The sequence below is a fragment of the Malaclemys terrapin genome, chromosome 7, assembly GCF_027887155.1.
Source record: "Malaclemys terrapin pileata isolate rMalTer1 chromosome 7, rMalTer1.hap1, whole genome shotgun sequence".
Lineage (NCBI taxonomy): Eukaryota > Metazoa > Chordata > Testudines > Emydidae > Malaclemys > Malaclemys terrapin.
Window position 1 is genome coordinate 96,670,898 of NC_071511.1, and position 13,278 is coordinate 96,684,175.

General features: G+C 42.3%; 1 protein-coding gene across 4 annotated transcripts in view; it reads right to left on the reverse strand.

The window, feature by feature from the left end:
• EXOC6 (exocyst complex component 6) overlaps positions 1 to 13,278 on the reverse strand; it is a 184,969-nt gene that overhangs the window by 88,636 nt on the left and 83,055 nt on the right. For all 4 annotated transcript variants that reach the window (XM_054034887.1, XM_054034886.1, XM_054034888.1 and 1 more), the window contains exon 15: positions 6,415 to 6,524. In XM_054034887.1, coding sequence (XP_053890862.1) covers positions 6,415 to 6,524 — 110 coding nt within the window. The remainder of the gene's footprint in view (positions 1 to 6,414; positions 6,525 to 13,278) is intronic.

Consider the following 13,278-nt stretch of genomic DNA (forward strand, 5'->3'; position numbering starts at 1 on the left):
CAGAAGAAATGCTTTTTCTAATGGTGGTGGTGATAGTGGTGATAATCCACTGCTGCAGAGGAAGATAAAGGAGGCCAAAAAATTAAAGGGCATGTAAAAGAATGATTCTGACCCTCTTTTTTACATGCTTTGAGACCTAAGAAATTAAAAGTGCTATATAAGAACTAGAAATTATTATTTGTAATTTATGCTACAAACTGACGTATTCAGCAGACAACAAACTGGATTTAAAAACATCAAGGTCTGGATTCAAGCCACTGCCATATTTTGGACATCCCTGATTTACAGGCCAGTCCATGCACATTTTAAATGTTAATCACTTTCCTTAATTTTTTAACCTCTCACAGATCTAATGGATTTTTCCAAGTTATAGATTTTTTTCCATTTTCTATTAACTAACTCATGTTGCTCAAGATTGCACTGCAGATTAAATATTCTCTCTTCCCCCATGAATTTTTTAGAAATATGTAAGTCTCATATATTAGATCTAGGAATTCTTAATAGAATATATAATTTCAAAATGCAAATAATAATTTGAAGGTGATCCATTTCATCCTTTTATAGCCATACACTGTAAGAGTTATCATAAAAGAGCATAAAAACAAACAATTGCAAAACTTTACATTTGTCTGAAAGATACAAATAGAACTTCAATACCTCTTTATTACACTAAAGTCAATAAAATTAAGTATGAAGAGTTTCTAGAATTCAAGTTAAAAAACTACAAACGAATGTTAGACAGCTTTCTCTCCCCAAATCTGAGTATTTCATCTCTAATTAGTCACGTAGACTTTGCATCTTTGATTTCAAGCAAATTCTTCCAATTGGGAATAACCTGTAGCTGGCTTTCAAGGCATCTTTAAATACTTATTTTTCAACATATCAAATGTGAATGGGAACAAAATTAATAGTAGTGTTAAATCGCTGAGCTACTGCAAATTTTACATCTCCAGAAAACTGCAGTTGCTATGTTCTGATTAAATTTGTACAACACACCAACTCTACTCTTAAGAAATACATCAGGCAAAACACTTAAAAGCAAAACTGTATCTTTAATAAATGAATCACCATCTGAACACACTCATCTCACATAACAAAATCCTTGAAATCCACATTTTTATGTGGTATAAAGAGGTGTTGATATAACAACAGAGATTCGATGAGACATTATACCTATAATTATACCTTGAAATTAAGCCAATTTTTCCTTCGTCTTGGAAGGCTAACAACCAGATTTGAGGAATGGTAATTCAGGACTCAAGAGTCCCAGTTCCACTCATAGAGACATGTCACTTAACCTGAGCCCTAACTTTTTTAACATACTCACCAATGAGTTAGCAACAGTAGTGGAACTAAGTCCCCAAACCCAGTGCTCCAAATAAATGAGACACAGATAAAATGCCAGCTTATACCCATTCAGGACAGTTCCCAAAAGAATTCACATTTACTACAAACATGCTGCAACAATATAATGGATTCAGAGATCAACCTGGGAAAAGATAAAATCCTTATATTTCACAAAAAGCATACACAGTACTTATAGTATAAATATAAATATATACACACATCTGTACATACAGATATATACACACACCCAAAACTTGTGGAACAGAAAGAGAGAAAACACCTTTGAGAGACACAAGGTGGGAGAGGTAATATCTTTTATTGGACCAACTTCTGTTGGTGGAAGAGACAAACTTTTGAAAGATAATACCTCACCCACGTTGTCTCTCTCATATCTGGGACCAACAGGGCTACAATATTGCAAACAGTATCTATCTGACAGATATCCAGGCTGTGTATCTGTTTACAATTTGGTAATGCTTATAAAGATTGGCATGACAAGAAAACATTTCTGATTTGAATTTACCAAAAAAAAAAAAAAAAGAGTGTTCCATGATCTGTCTCACAAAACACCCCATTCACCACCCAATTACCCAGTACCACTAACTGAATTTCAGCACTGATGCAAAAATCTGTTATTTTTAGCTCTTGGAGGTTTGTTAACATAGCAGTTAGGAAAGAGTAATTTGTGTGTTTAATGAGTCACTGTTTAGATATGGGGGTCAACAGGCACTCATTAGTACGTGTAAATTATAAACAGTATCAATTAAGAATGTGTGAAAGGAGAGTCATTTACATTTGTTAACAGTGCAAAAGTGGATGACCAGCTGTGAATAGCAAATTTGAGCCTTCAAGACTAATTTACAAATGTTATTTTATGTAATTAAAACCAAGCTGGGCTTCTTTTGGGGGGGGGGGGCGCGAGGGTAGCAGGGGGGAGAATTGAAGTGTTGAAATATTTTCCACTGAAGAAAGTCATTTTGTAGAGCTTTCTCTTTAGTTTATATTTAGTTTCGTTTTATCAGACTCTCTCTCTCTCTCTAAGTGACTTCAAAGAGAATCTTCAAAGTAAGAACAGTTTGACATACATTCAAGAATTCTGGTCCAATGTAGGGATGGGATACCACATTATTATTTTATACTTGCGTATTGCACCATTAGTGTGCACAGTGCTTTGTATAGGAAGTAAAGGTATGTTTCTTGCCCCAAAGCACCCACAGTCTAAGTAAACTAGGACAAAGGCAGAATGACTGGGGAAAATAAATATCTGGCAAGATTGAAGAAGAAAGTAGATAAATAAGTATATGAGTATGCTATGGTTTTACAGTATGCATCATGTTAATGTGGACACAGTGACAAAATGAGGATAGACACATGCATGAAATTAAGTGGCAGAATGCAACTTTTATTAAACTTTAACACAGGGGAGGGGCACTACCCACCCATCATTCATATTCTCCTAGACCAGACATTTAATTCGTTCCAAAGCCAGAGTTAAGAACATAAGAACAATCCTACTGAGTCAGACCAAAGGTGCATCTAGCCAGTGGTGAGCTGGAGCCGGTTTGCGTGAACCGGTTGTTAAATTTTGAAGCGATTTTAGAACCACTTGTTAACCCGCTTCCCTGCGAGGAGGGGGCGCTGCGACTTTGATGGACTCCAGCCGGGAAGCGTGTAATTCCTCTTCCGGCTGCCAGCGGTGCTGTGCTGCGGGAGCCATGTGGGCCGCCGCCGGCCCTGTTACTGCTGCTGCTCCCCCAACCTCTGGCTCCCACTGCTGCCTGGTGGGTTCCCGGTTGCTCTGCTGGGCCTGGGCTGCGTCCTGCTGCTCGGGCTGCTCCAAGACACGCTCCCCGTGAGTACCCACACCCCCTGCCCGCAGCCAGCCCCTGACGCACCCCCTGCCCTGCCCGCACCAGCCCCGCACCCTCTGCCCTGCCTGCACCAGTCCCACACCCCCTGCCCTGCCTGCAGCCAGCTCTGCACCCCCTGCCCTCAGCCAGCCCCTGCCGCACCCCCTGCCCTGTCTCCAGCCAATCCCTGCCACACACCCCTGCCCGAAGCCAGCAAGCCCCCCACTCCTCTGTCTCCAGCCAGCCCCGCACCCCACTGCCCTGCCTGCAGCCAGCCCTACCTCCAGTCAGCCCCTGCCCTGCCTCTAGCCAGCCCCACACCCCCCGTCTCCAGTCAACCCCACAACCTCCTGTCTCCAGCCGGCTCTGCACCCTCTGCCCTGCCCGCAGCCAGCCCTCCACCCCCTGCCTCCAGCTAGCCCTGCTCCACGCCCTTGTCTGCAGCCAGCCCCACGTCCACTGGTGCCCTGCAGTTCCCAGGGCAGTAACCCTGCACACCTGCTTCAATGAGGGGGGCAGGGAGCAGCTGGGACCCACACATGTGCACACCCTAGGGTGACCAGACAGCAAGTGTGAAAAATTGGGACAGGGGGTGGGGTGGGGGGGTAATAGGAGCCTATATAAAGAAAAAGACCCAAAAATCGGGACTGCCCCTATAAAATCGGGACATCTGGTCACCCTTGCTTACCCCCAGGGAGTGGCGGGGACCCACACATGTGAAATGGAGCTCATTTCTAGCTCAGGCCCATCTTTTTAAAAAAGAACTTTAGGTAGGGTTAACATACATCTGTATTTTCCCGGACATGTCAGGCTTTTGGGTTCTTAAATCGCCTCCCGGGATTCCTCCCAGGAAAATACAGACGTATGGTAACCCTATTGGTACAAAAAATACATACTGTGGCACATCCCTTAAATCAGAACTTTTTATAGGGAACCAGTTGTTAAGATTTTGGCAACTGATCACTGCATCTAGCCCAGTATCCTGTCTTTCAATAGTGGCCAATACCAGGTGCTTCAGAAGAAATGAACAGAACAGGTAATCATCAAGTGATCCATCCCCTGCCGCCCATTCCCAGCTTCTGGCAAACAGAGGCTAGAGACACCATCCCTGCCCATCCTCGCTAATAGCCATTGATGGACCTATCCTCCATGAAATTATCTAGTTCTTTTTTGAACCCTGTTATAGTCTTGGTCTTCACAACATCCTCTGGCAAAGATTGACTGTGCATTGTGTGAAGAAATACTTCCTTTTGTTTATTTTAAACCTGCTGCCTATTAATTTCATTTGGTGACCTCTAGTTCTTGTATTACACGGATCCTTACTATATAAGCCCAGGCAGGGCTGGTGCAACCACTAGGCAAACTAGGCAGCCACCTAGGGCACCAAGATTTGGGGGTGCCAAAAAGTGGTGCCCAAAAAATATTTTTCACACTCCCTGCACAGGGGCGGTCCGCGGCCGGGCCAGGGCAGGGTTTGCCTTGAGGGGTTTGGACGACGCTGTGTAGGGAGTGGGTTCCGCACGCAGCTCCAGCAGGGCGGCCAGGGGCGCGGGAGGAACTGGGGGGTGAATCTGGGAGCTCCCAGCCGTTACCTGCTTTCTGCTGTTTCCTGGGCTGCAGCTGGTAGGAGCCCGTGCCCCCCTTGCCAGCCCGGCGCTGCCTCCTCCCCGAGCCCCCGAGATCTGTGCTCTGATCCCCAAAACAGCCCTTTCCAGATCCATGGGGGGGGAGGGCAGAAGGGACACTAGCCACGTGCAGGAGACCCAAGGCCATTTATTTTCATTAAATATGTAGACTAAATAATGAAATTAATAAATTTTCCATGTGTATTAATTCTAATGAACAATGCCACATCATGCAGTATTCATTTTTGAAAGTTTATAATAAGCGATGCTCCGGGGGGAGGGGACGGAGGAGGGGGGCGCAAGGTAGAAGTTTTGCCTAGGGTGCAAAATATCCTTGCACTGGCCCTGTATAACCCGTAACTGGTGCCAGGGTTACAGGGCTTCAGTCCTTACCATATAACCTATAATGCTGGGCAGGCTTTCCTCAGCCTACCCCATACAGGAGTCCGCTCTGTCTGAGTCCTAGCACACCCTCTCCCGCATGAAGGGGACAGAGGATGCAGCTGGGAGGGGACCTCGGTCCGCAAAGGCCACAAGGTTTCACCCTATCACATGAGCTCAAGGCCCAGCACCAAAATCCTAGGTCTGTTACCTCTGGGAACATTCATTTTATTCTCTTAACTGCCCTGGAAACAGGCCGCAAGTTGTGACAAACAAACAACTCCACCCTAGTTAGGCACTAAGTTTGTTCCTGCTCAACTTACTGTAGCTTGAAGGTGCTGCAAGGAAGGCAAAAAACACCCTGGTCCTCTGCTCATGGAAGAAAAAAAATTGTTCCTGACCCTCTAAACATGCGATTGGCTGTCCCCCTTTCACTGCTGGCCCCATCAAGTTCCCCCATCCATTGATGCAGGTGACTGGCATTTAACTCAGAGATTCATTGATTATAAAACCAGAAGGACCATTGTGTTCATCTAGTCTGACCTCCTGTATAACACAGGCAATAGGACTTCCAGGAATTAACTAGAACAAAACTTTTACAAATGATAAATATTCATCTGTATGTAATTTTCCCTTTTCTTCTTGCACTCTATTTACGTTTTCTCTATTTTCACTGACCCTCTCAGAGTAAAATTTCTACAGCTATATTGTAGATACACCTCTACCCCGATATAACGCAACCCAATAGAACACAAATTCAGATATAACGCAGCAAAGCAGTGCTCCAGGGGGGGCAGGGCTGCACACTCCGGCAGATCAAAGCAAGTTCAATATAACGCGGTTTCACCTATAATACGGTAAGATTTTTTGGCTCCCAAGGACAGCATTCTATCGAAGTAGGTGTACCAGCAAAACCAATCTGCATTAGCAAAACAAAGAGCTTTTGCTGAACTATCTAGTTCCGGGTTACTTTTTTCAACTACTGCATGATTTTTTAAAAGAAGAAAACCTACATACAATTCAAACCAGTAAATATTGTCTAACATGATACTAAAATTGTAGACAGTTTTCTGTGCAAAACTATCATACACATATGATATGCACATGCTACATTTGATCACATTATATGTATAGCTCATTAACTTCCAATTACGAAACAAAAACATGCACATGCCAAGATAATATATATATACCACTTTATCAATGCTTACCTGCGGTGAAGTGACTCTGAAAATTTAAGGCTTGCATAGATAAACTCCTTAACCTGGATATAAATTTGAGGCACCGATTGAGACATTGGGAGTTTCTTTGGGAAGGATTGCTATGGAAACAAAACATTAATTATACATTATATTTCAAACTTTGATTCTAACTAGATATTCACATTACACGTGGCAATCTAATAAATGCCAAATACTATAATTTAAATATTTTAATCCAATTTATTTTTGTTTCTGCTTTTCATCAAATATAATCATGGGTATGTATTAGACTGACCATCACACTTATGAAAATAATTTATAACATAACAGAAATTATTTATTTGTATTACAATAAAACCTAACAATTCCAGACAAGATTGAGACCCTACTGGACAAACACACAGTAAAAACAGTTCTTGCCCAAAAGAGCTTTCAATCTAAATAGGCCAGAAAAGGACTAGGGAGGGAAAGAGGCACAGAAAACAGAAATGTTTCTTATCCTACAGTAACTGGAGTTGTTCAAAATATGTTCTCTCTACATATATTTGACTCTTGGTGCATATGTGCCTCAGGCACTTGATTTGGGAGTCTTTTGGTCAGCACATCCATTGGAGCTGTCATGCGCCGAGCGTCCTTGTGCTCCTGTATTGACAGCATAAGGGGTGGAGTGGCTCAACCACCACTTAGTTCCTTCGCTACCACAAAATCCAGATATTATAGGACTCTCTAGTACTAGGGAAGAAGGGAGAACTGTGGAAAATACATATATGGATAACACAACTCAAAGAACTTCAGTTATTGTAGGGCAAGCAACTTTTCTTTCTTCTTTGAGAGCTTGTCCATATATTTATGTCCATCCCACTCTTGGTGACTCACAAGCAGTGACCTGATCTAAGGAGGTAGGTTCTCATAGTATAGTTAAAGAGAGGTTGCAATACAGGTCTGCAAAAGAAGCATCGTACCTCGATGCCTTTCCAGTAAAAGAGTGTTTTGTAAAAGTATGAATCAGACTCCAACTGGCTGCCTTGCAGCTGTCTGAAATGCATACACTGTGCAAGGAAGTGAACTCTAGTAGAATGCAACCTAGTCTAAGCTATAGGATCTAGACAAGTTATGTCATAACAAGCCTTAATGCAACCCTAAACCCATCCTGGCTGACCCTTTGCTGATACTGGCTGACCCTTTGTTCTTTCAGCAGATGCCACAAATAATCACGGGGAAGCCCTGAAAGATTTCATCCTTTGTAAACAGAAGGCTAGGGCTCTTTGAACATCTAGAATATGCAGCCGATCTTTTCCCTTACTAGGATATGACTTAGGAAAAAATGACAGAAAGTGGATTATTTGATTTATATTCAAGTCTGTAACTACTTAGGCAGGAATTTGGAATGGGTTTTAAACGACACTTTATCTGGGTGAAATATAGTACGAGGTGGATCCACCATAAGGGCTGTATCTCCCTGATCCATCTGGCTGATGTAATTGAAACCAAAAAAGAGGTCTTCATAGATAAATGCAATAGAGAACAGGATGTCATGTGTTCAAATTGGGGCCACTTTAATCCCTGGTAAAATCCCAAATTGGGAAGAAGATTTCTTTCTGGTGGAAAAACCCTACTGAGACCTTGTAAGAATTTTGTCATAATAGGATGGGAAAACACTGTGAAGTTTTTGACAGGTGAGTGATGTGCAGAAATTACTGCTAAATGCAGCATAATAAAGCTAATGGCCAAACCAGAGTCTGTTAGCAAGAGTAAGTAGTCTAATAATGACAGGGATCTGAATGACAATAGGGTGCAGCTGCCTTTGCTCACATCAGGTTGAAAATCTTTTCCATTTAGCAGTATAGGTCTGTCTGGTGGAGTCCTTTCTACTATGGATTAAAATGTTCTGTACATCCAAGGAACATGATCTCTCTAAGCCTGATATTCAGCCAGCAGCCAGGCCAAAAGATGTAGGGAGACTGGGTTTGGGTGAAGGACATTTCCCTGGTTTTGAGCTATCAGGTCTGGCAGAAGGGAAAGAATCTATGGAGGATAAACAGACAACTGCACTAACTCCGGGTATCAAAAATATCTTTGTCAGCTGGGAGAAATCATGATGAATCTGGCAACGTCCTGTCTGATCTGATCCGCCCAAGTACTTTGGGGATTGGGGCAGGGCAGGGGGATGGTTTGGCAGAAAAAGATACACGAGATTTACAAACTAAGGAATGAGAAATTCATCTTAAGGGACCCTGGACATTGACTTCCTTGAAGCAGAAAATAAGACTTTTCCTGTTCTTATGCACCACAAACAGACCTATTGCTGGATGACCCCATTCCTAGATGGTGATATAAATCACAGAGTCCTTGATTTTCTGACCAAAAACAAGTCTTCTAGAGCATTTTGTAGACTCAGGAGGTGAGTCACCATGAGAGATATCTGGTGATGGATACACCAGGTTCATAGTCAAACTTTTTCCTGACATATAGGGATTGATCGTGCTCCTCCCTGCTTGCTTGTAACATGGCTGTCATGTTGTATGTCATAATGTGAATAGACCTGCCCTTAATGAATAGTAGGAACACAGCACAGGCATTGTAAATTGCTCTGAGCTCTTAACTCATTTACGGCCAGTCAAATCTCTTCATGAGTCCAGACACCTTGTGCCTGGTGATCATTCACATGCACTCTCCATCCCAGAAGAGACGCATCCATCACTGTGATCTTGGTTGGAAGGGATAATGAGAAGAGTACTCCCTTGCACCTCTTTGGAGTCCTTGTACTTTTTCAGTGACAACAGGATGTCTAGAAGAGACCGACATGACCAAATGATGCCTGTTCAGAACATATACTGAACTCAGCCAACCCTGCATGCAATGTAGATGCAGTCTGGCATACTGTGTGAAGAACATACAGGAGGCCATGCTTCCAAGTCCCTACTGTAGTGTGAGGATTAAACTATATCGGAGTAATAAGATTGGTCCTGGTGTTGAATTTGTCGAATAAGATTGGCTCTGGCTGTCATAGAGAGTCTATTATTGCACCTATGAATTCTATTAGTTGCGGTAGTGTTGATCTGGACTTTTCTTTGTTCATTCTCAGGCCAAGAGTAAGGAAGAGATGAAGAATCTGCTATATGGTGTTTCCACCCTGCTGCAGCAACTTTCCCCAAATAAGCCAATCATCCAGGTACAGATAGACTAATATAGTTTTCCTTCTTAGGTAAGCAGTGACAACTGTTAGGACCTTGGTAAATATCCTCAGCACTGCAGAGAGGCAAAAGGAGACGACCGTGTATTAATAATAATTTTGTCTTACCTGGAATCTTATATATTCCTGTGCACCAGATGTATGGTGATATAGAAGTAAGCATCTCGCAAGTGTCGGAATTATGGATGCTAGGGTTACCATTCTGAATTTGAAGCAGCAAATGAAGGTGTTGAGGATCCTCAAATCCAGAATGGGATATTATTTCCCCTACTTTGGTATCAGGAACTAGATGGAATAAAACTTTTCCCATGGTATTGAGGCAGAACATCTTCTAATGCTCCAAGGGACAGAACTGAAAGCATCTAATGATGCAACAGCCACTTCTGAGATGAGCCCCTTAAGAAAGATTAGGAGGAAGGTAGTGGTAGGAGCAGTATGGAACTGGATGGAGTAGCTGACTGAGACTATTTCTAGGACCCAGTGATCTGTTTTAGCTATGCTCCATGCATCCTCAAAGAAGTAGAGAGAATTCCCAAATAGGGAACAGGAAGAGTCTAGATCCTGAGAACTGACTGAATTGCAACTCCCGACCAACCCATCAAAATGGTTGCTTGGGTGCAGATATATAGACTGAGATGAGAACATAGCTGAGGTAGAAGGTCTCTTTCTCTGATGACACTGTCCCTTATTAGGTGCTCTGAAGCTCTTTGATGGAAAAAGTGCCAGATGAAGGTCTCTGTCAAGGTGTTCTTTGTTTTTTCTTTGGGGAAAATGGGCGTACCCAAAAGAGTAAAGGATGGCCGCCTGCAAGGAATTAAGGTCATCATCATTCTTTGAACTGAAACGATCCAGACCCTCAAAAGGAAGATCTCCCATGGTCACCTGAACCTCAAGACGAAAACCTCATCTTTGAAGCCAAGATGTTCCTCCTCACCACCAAAGTGGTGGTAGAATGCAATGAGGTGTCAACATCAACCAGAAATACCTTGGAGAGACATTCTTGTAATTAACTGACCCTCTGAAATTATAGCTCTAAACTCTTCTTTTTTCTTGTGTCAATTCTTCTAAACAGTTAGGGAAGTTTTTATAATTCTGGAAATCTTAATGTGCCAATAACACCTGGTAATTTGAAATTCTGAACAGAAGGCTCTCTGAGGAATAGCTTTATGTCAAAATAAATCAAGATGTTTTGGTTCTCTCTCTTTTGGCTCATTCTTTGCTGTTTTATGGTCTTTTCATTAGCAGCAACCACCACCAACGGGCCTGATAATGGTTGTATATAGAAATATTCTTCTCCATTAGATGGCACCTGATAACTTGTCTGTCTTTTTTAAGGTAATAGTGACCATAGCAGGGTGAATCAAGGCTTCATTAATAGTGAATGCCACAAGCCCTAGCATAGCTGTATGGAGAAAGTCCACCAATTTGCATGAAGACTTTCATACTTTAAGAACATCAGAAGCAGGAAGCCTGCTAAACAACCAGTGGGGCCCCTCGATGATAGAGACAGAAAAGGAGCGCTTAAAGAGGATAAAGTCATTGCAGAGAAACGAAATGAATTCTTTGCTTCAGTCTCCACGGCTGAGGATGTTAGGGAGATTCCCAAACCAGAGCCAGCTTTTGTAGGTGACAAATCTGAAGAACTGTCACAGACTGAAATGTCACGAGAGGAGGTTTTGGAATTAATTGATAAACTTAACATTAACAAGTCACCGGGACCAGATGGCATTCACCCAAGAGTTCTGAAAGAACTCAAATGTGAAATTGCGGAACTATTAACTAGGGTTTGTAACCTGTCCTTTAAATCGGCTTCTGGACCCAAAGACTGTAAGATAGCTAATGTAACGCCAATATTTAAAAAGGACTCTAGAGGTGATCCTGGCAATTACAGACCAGTAAGTCTAACGTCGGTACCGGGCAAATTAGTCGAAACAATAGTAAAGAATAAAATTGTCAGACACATAGAAGAACATAAATTGTTGGGCAAAAGTCAACCTGGTTTCTCTAAAGGGAAATCATGCCTTACTAATCTATTAGAGTTCTTTGAAGGGGTCAACAAACATATGAACAAGGGGGATCCAGTGGACATAGTGTACTTAGATTTCCAGAAAGCCTTTGACAAGGTCCCTCACCAAAGGCTCTTACGTAAATTAAGTTGTCATGGGATAAAAGGGAAGGTCCTTTCATGGATTGAGAACTGGTTAAAAGACAGGGAACAAAGGGTAGGAATTAATGGTAAATTCTCAGATTGGAGAGGGGTAACCAGTGGAGTTCCCCAAGGGTCAGTCCTAGGACCAATCCTATTCAACTTATTCATAAACGATCTGGAGAAAGGGATAAAAAGTGAGGTGGCAAAGTTTGCAGATGATACTAAACTGTTCAAGATAGTTAAGACCAAAGCAGACAGTGAAGAACTTCAAAAAGATCTCACAAAATTAAGCGATTGGGCAACAAAATGGCAAATGAAATTTAATGTGGATAAATGTAAAGTAATGCACATTGGAAAAAATAACCCCAACTATACATACAATATGATGGGGGCTAATTTAGCTACAACAAATCAGGAAAGAGATCTTGGAGTCATCATGGATAGTTCTCTGACGATGTCCACACAGTGTGCAGAGGCAGTCAAAAAAGCAAACAGGATGTTAGGAATCATTAAAAAGGGGATAGAAAATAAGACGGAGAATATATTATTGCCCTTATATAAATCAATGGTATGCCCACATCTTGCATACTGCGTACAGATGTGGTCTCCTCATCTCAAAAAAGATATACTGGCACTAGAAAAGGTTCAGAGAAGGGCAACTAAAATGATTAGGGGTTTGGAGAGGGTCCCATATGAGGAGAGATTAAAGAGGCTAGGACTTTTCAGCTTGGAAAAGAGGAGACTAAGGGGGGATATGATAGAGGTATATAAAATTATGAGTGATGTGGAGAAAGTAGATAAGGAAAAGTTATTTATTTATTCCCATAATACAAGAACTAGGGGTCACCAAATGAAATTAATAAGCAGCAGGTTTAAAACAAATAAAAGGAAGTTCTTCTTCACACAGCGCAGAGTCAGCTTGTGGAACTCCTTACCTGAGGAGGTTGTGAAGGGTAGGACTATAACAGTGTTTAAAAGAGAACTGGATAAATTCATGGAGGTTAAGTCCACTAATGGCTATTAGCCATGATGGGTAAGGAATGGTGTCCCTAGACTCTGTTTGTCAGAGGGTGGAGATGGATGGCAGGAGAGAGATCACTTGATCATTACTTGTTAGGTTCACTCCCTCTAGGGCACCTGGCATTGGCCACTGTCGGTAGACAGGATACTGGGCTAGATGGACCTTTGGTCTGACCCAGTACGGCCGTTCTTATGTTCTTATGTTCATACCTCTGTTAGAGGAATTTGTAGTCAATCTGCTACCCTTCCATTACACTTTTAAGTAGATCTTTGAAATATTTGAAATAAATCCAGCTGAGACAGTATACAGGGGAGCACTGCTTCACCTAAGAATGATACAAACATAGTTACATCTCCAGTCTGAGGCAGCTTCTCCTCGGAAATTTCCCATGAATCATAGAATATCAGAGTTGGGAAGGGACCTCAGGAGGTCATCTAGTCCAACCACCTGCTCAAAGCAGGACCAATCCCTAGACAGATTTTTTTTGCCCCAGATCCCTAAATCGCCCCC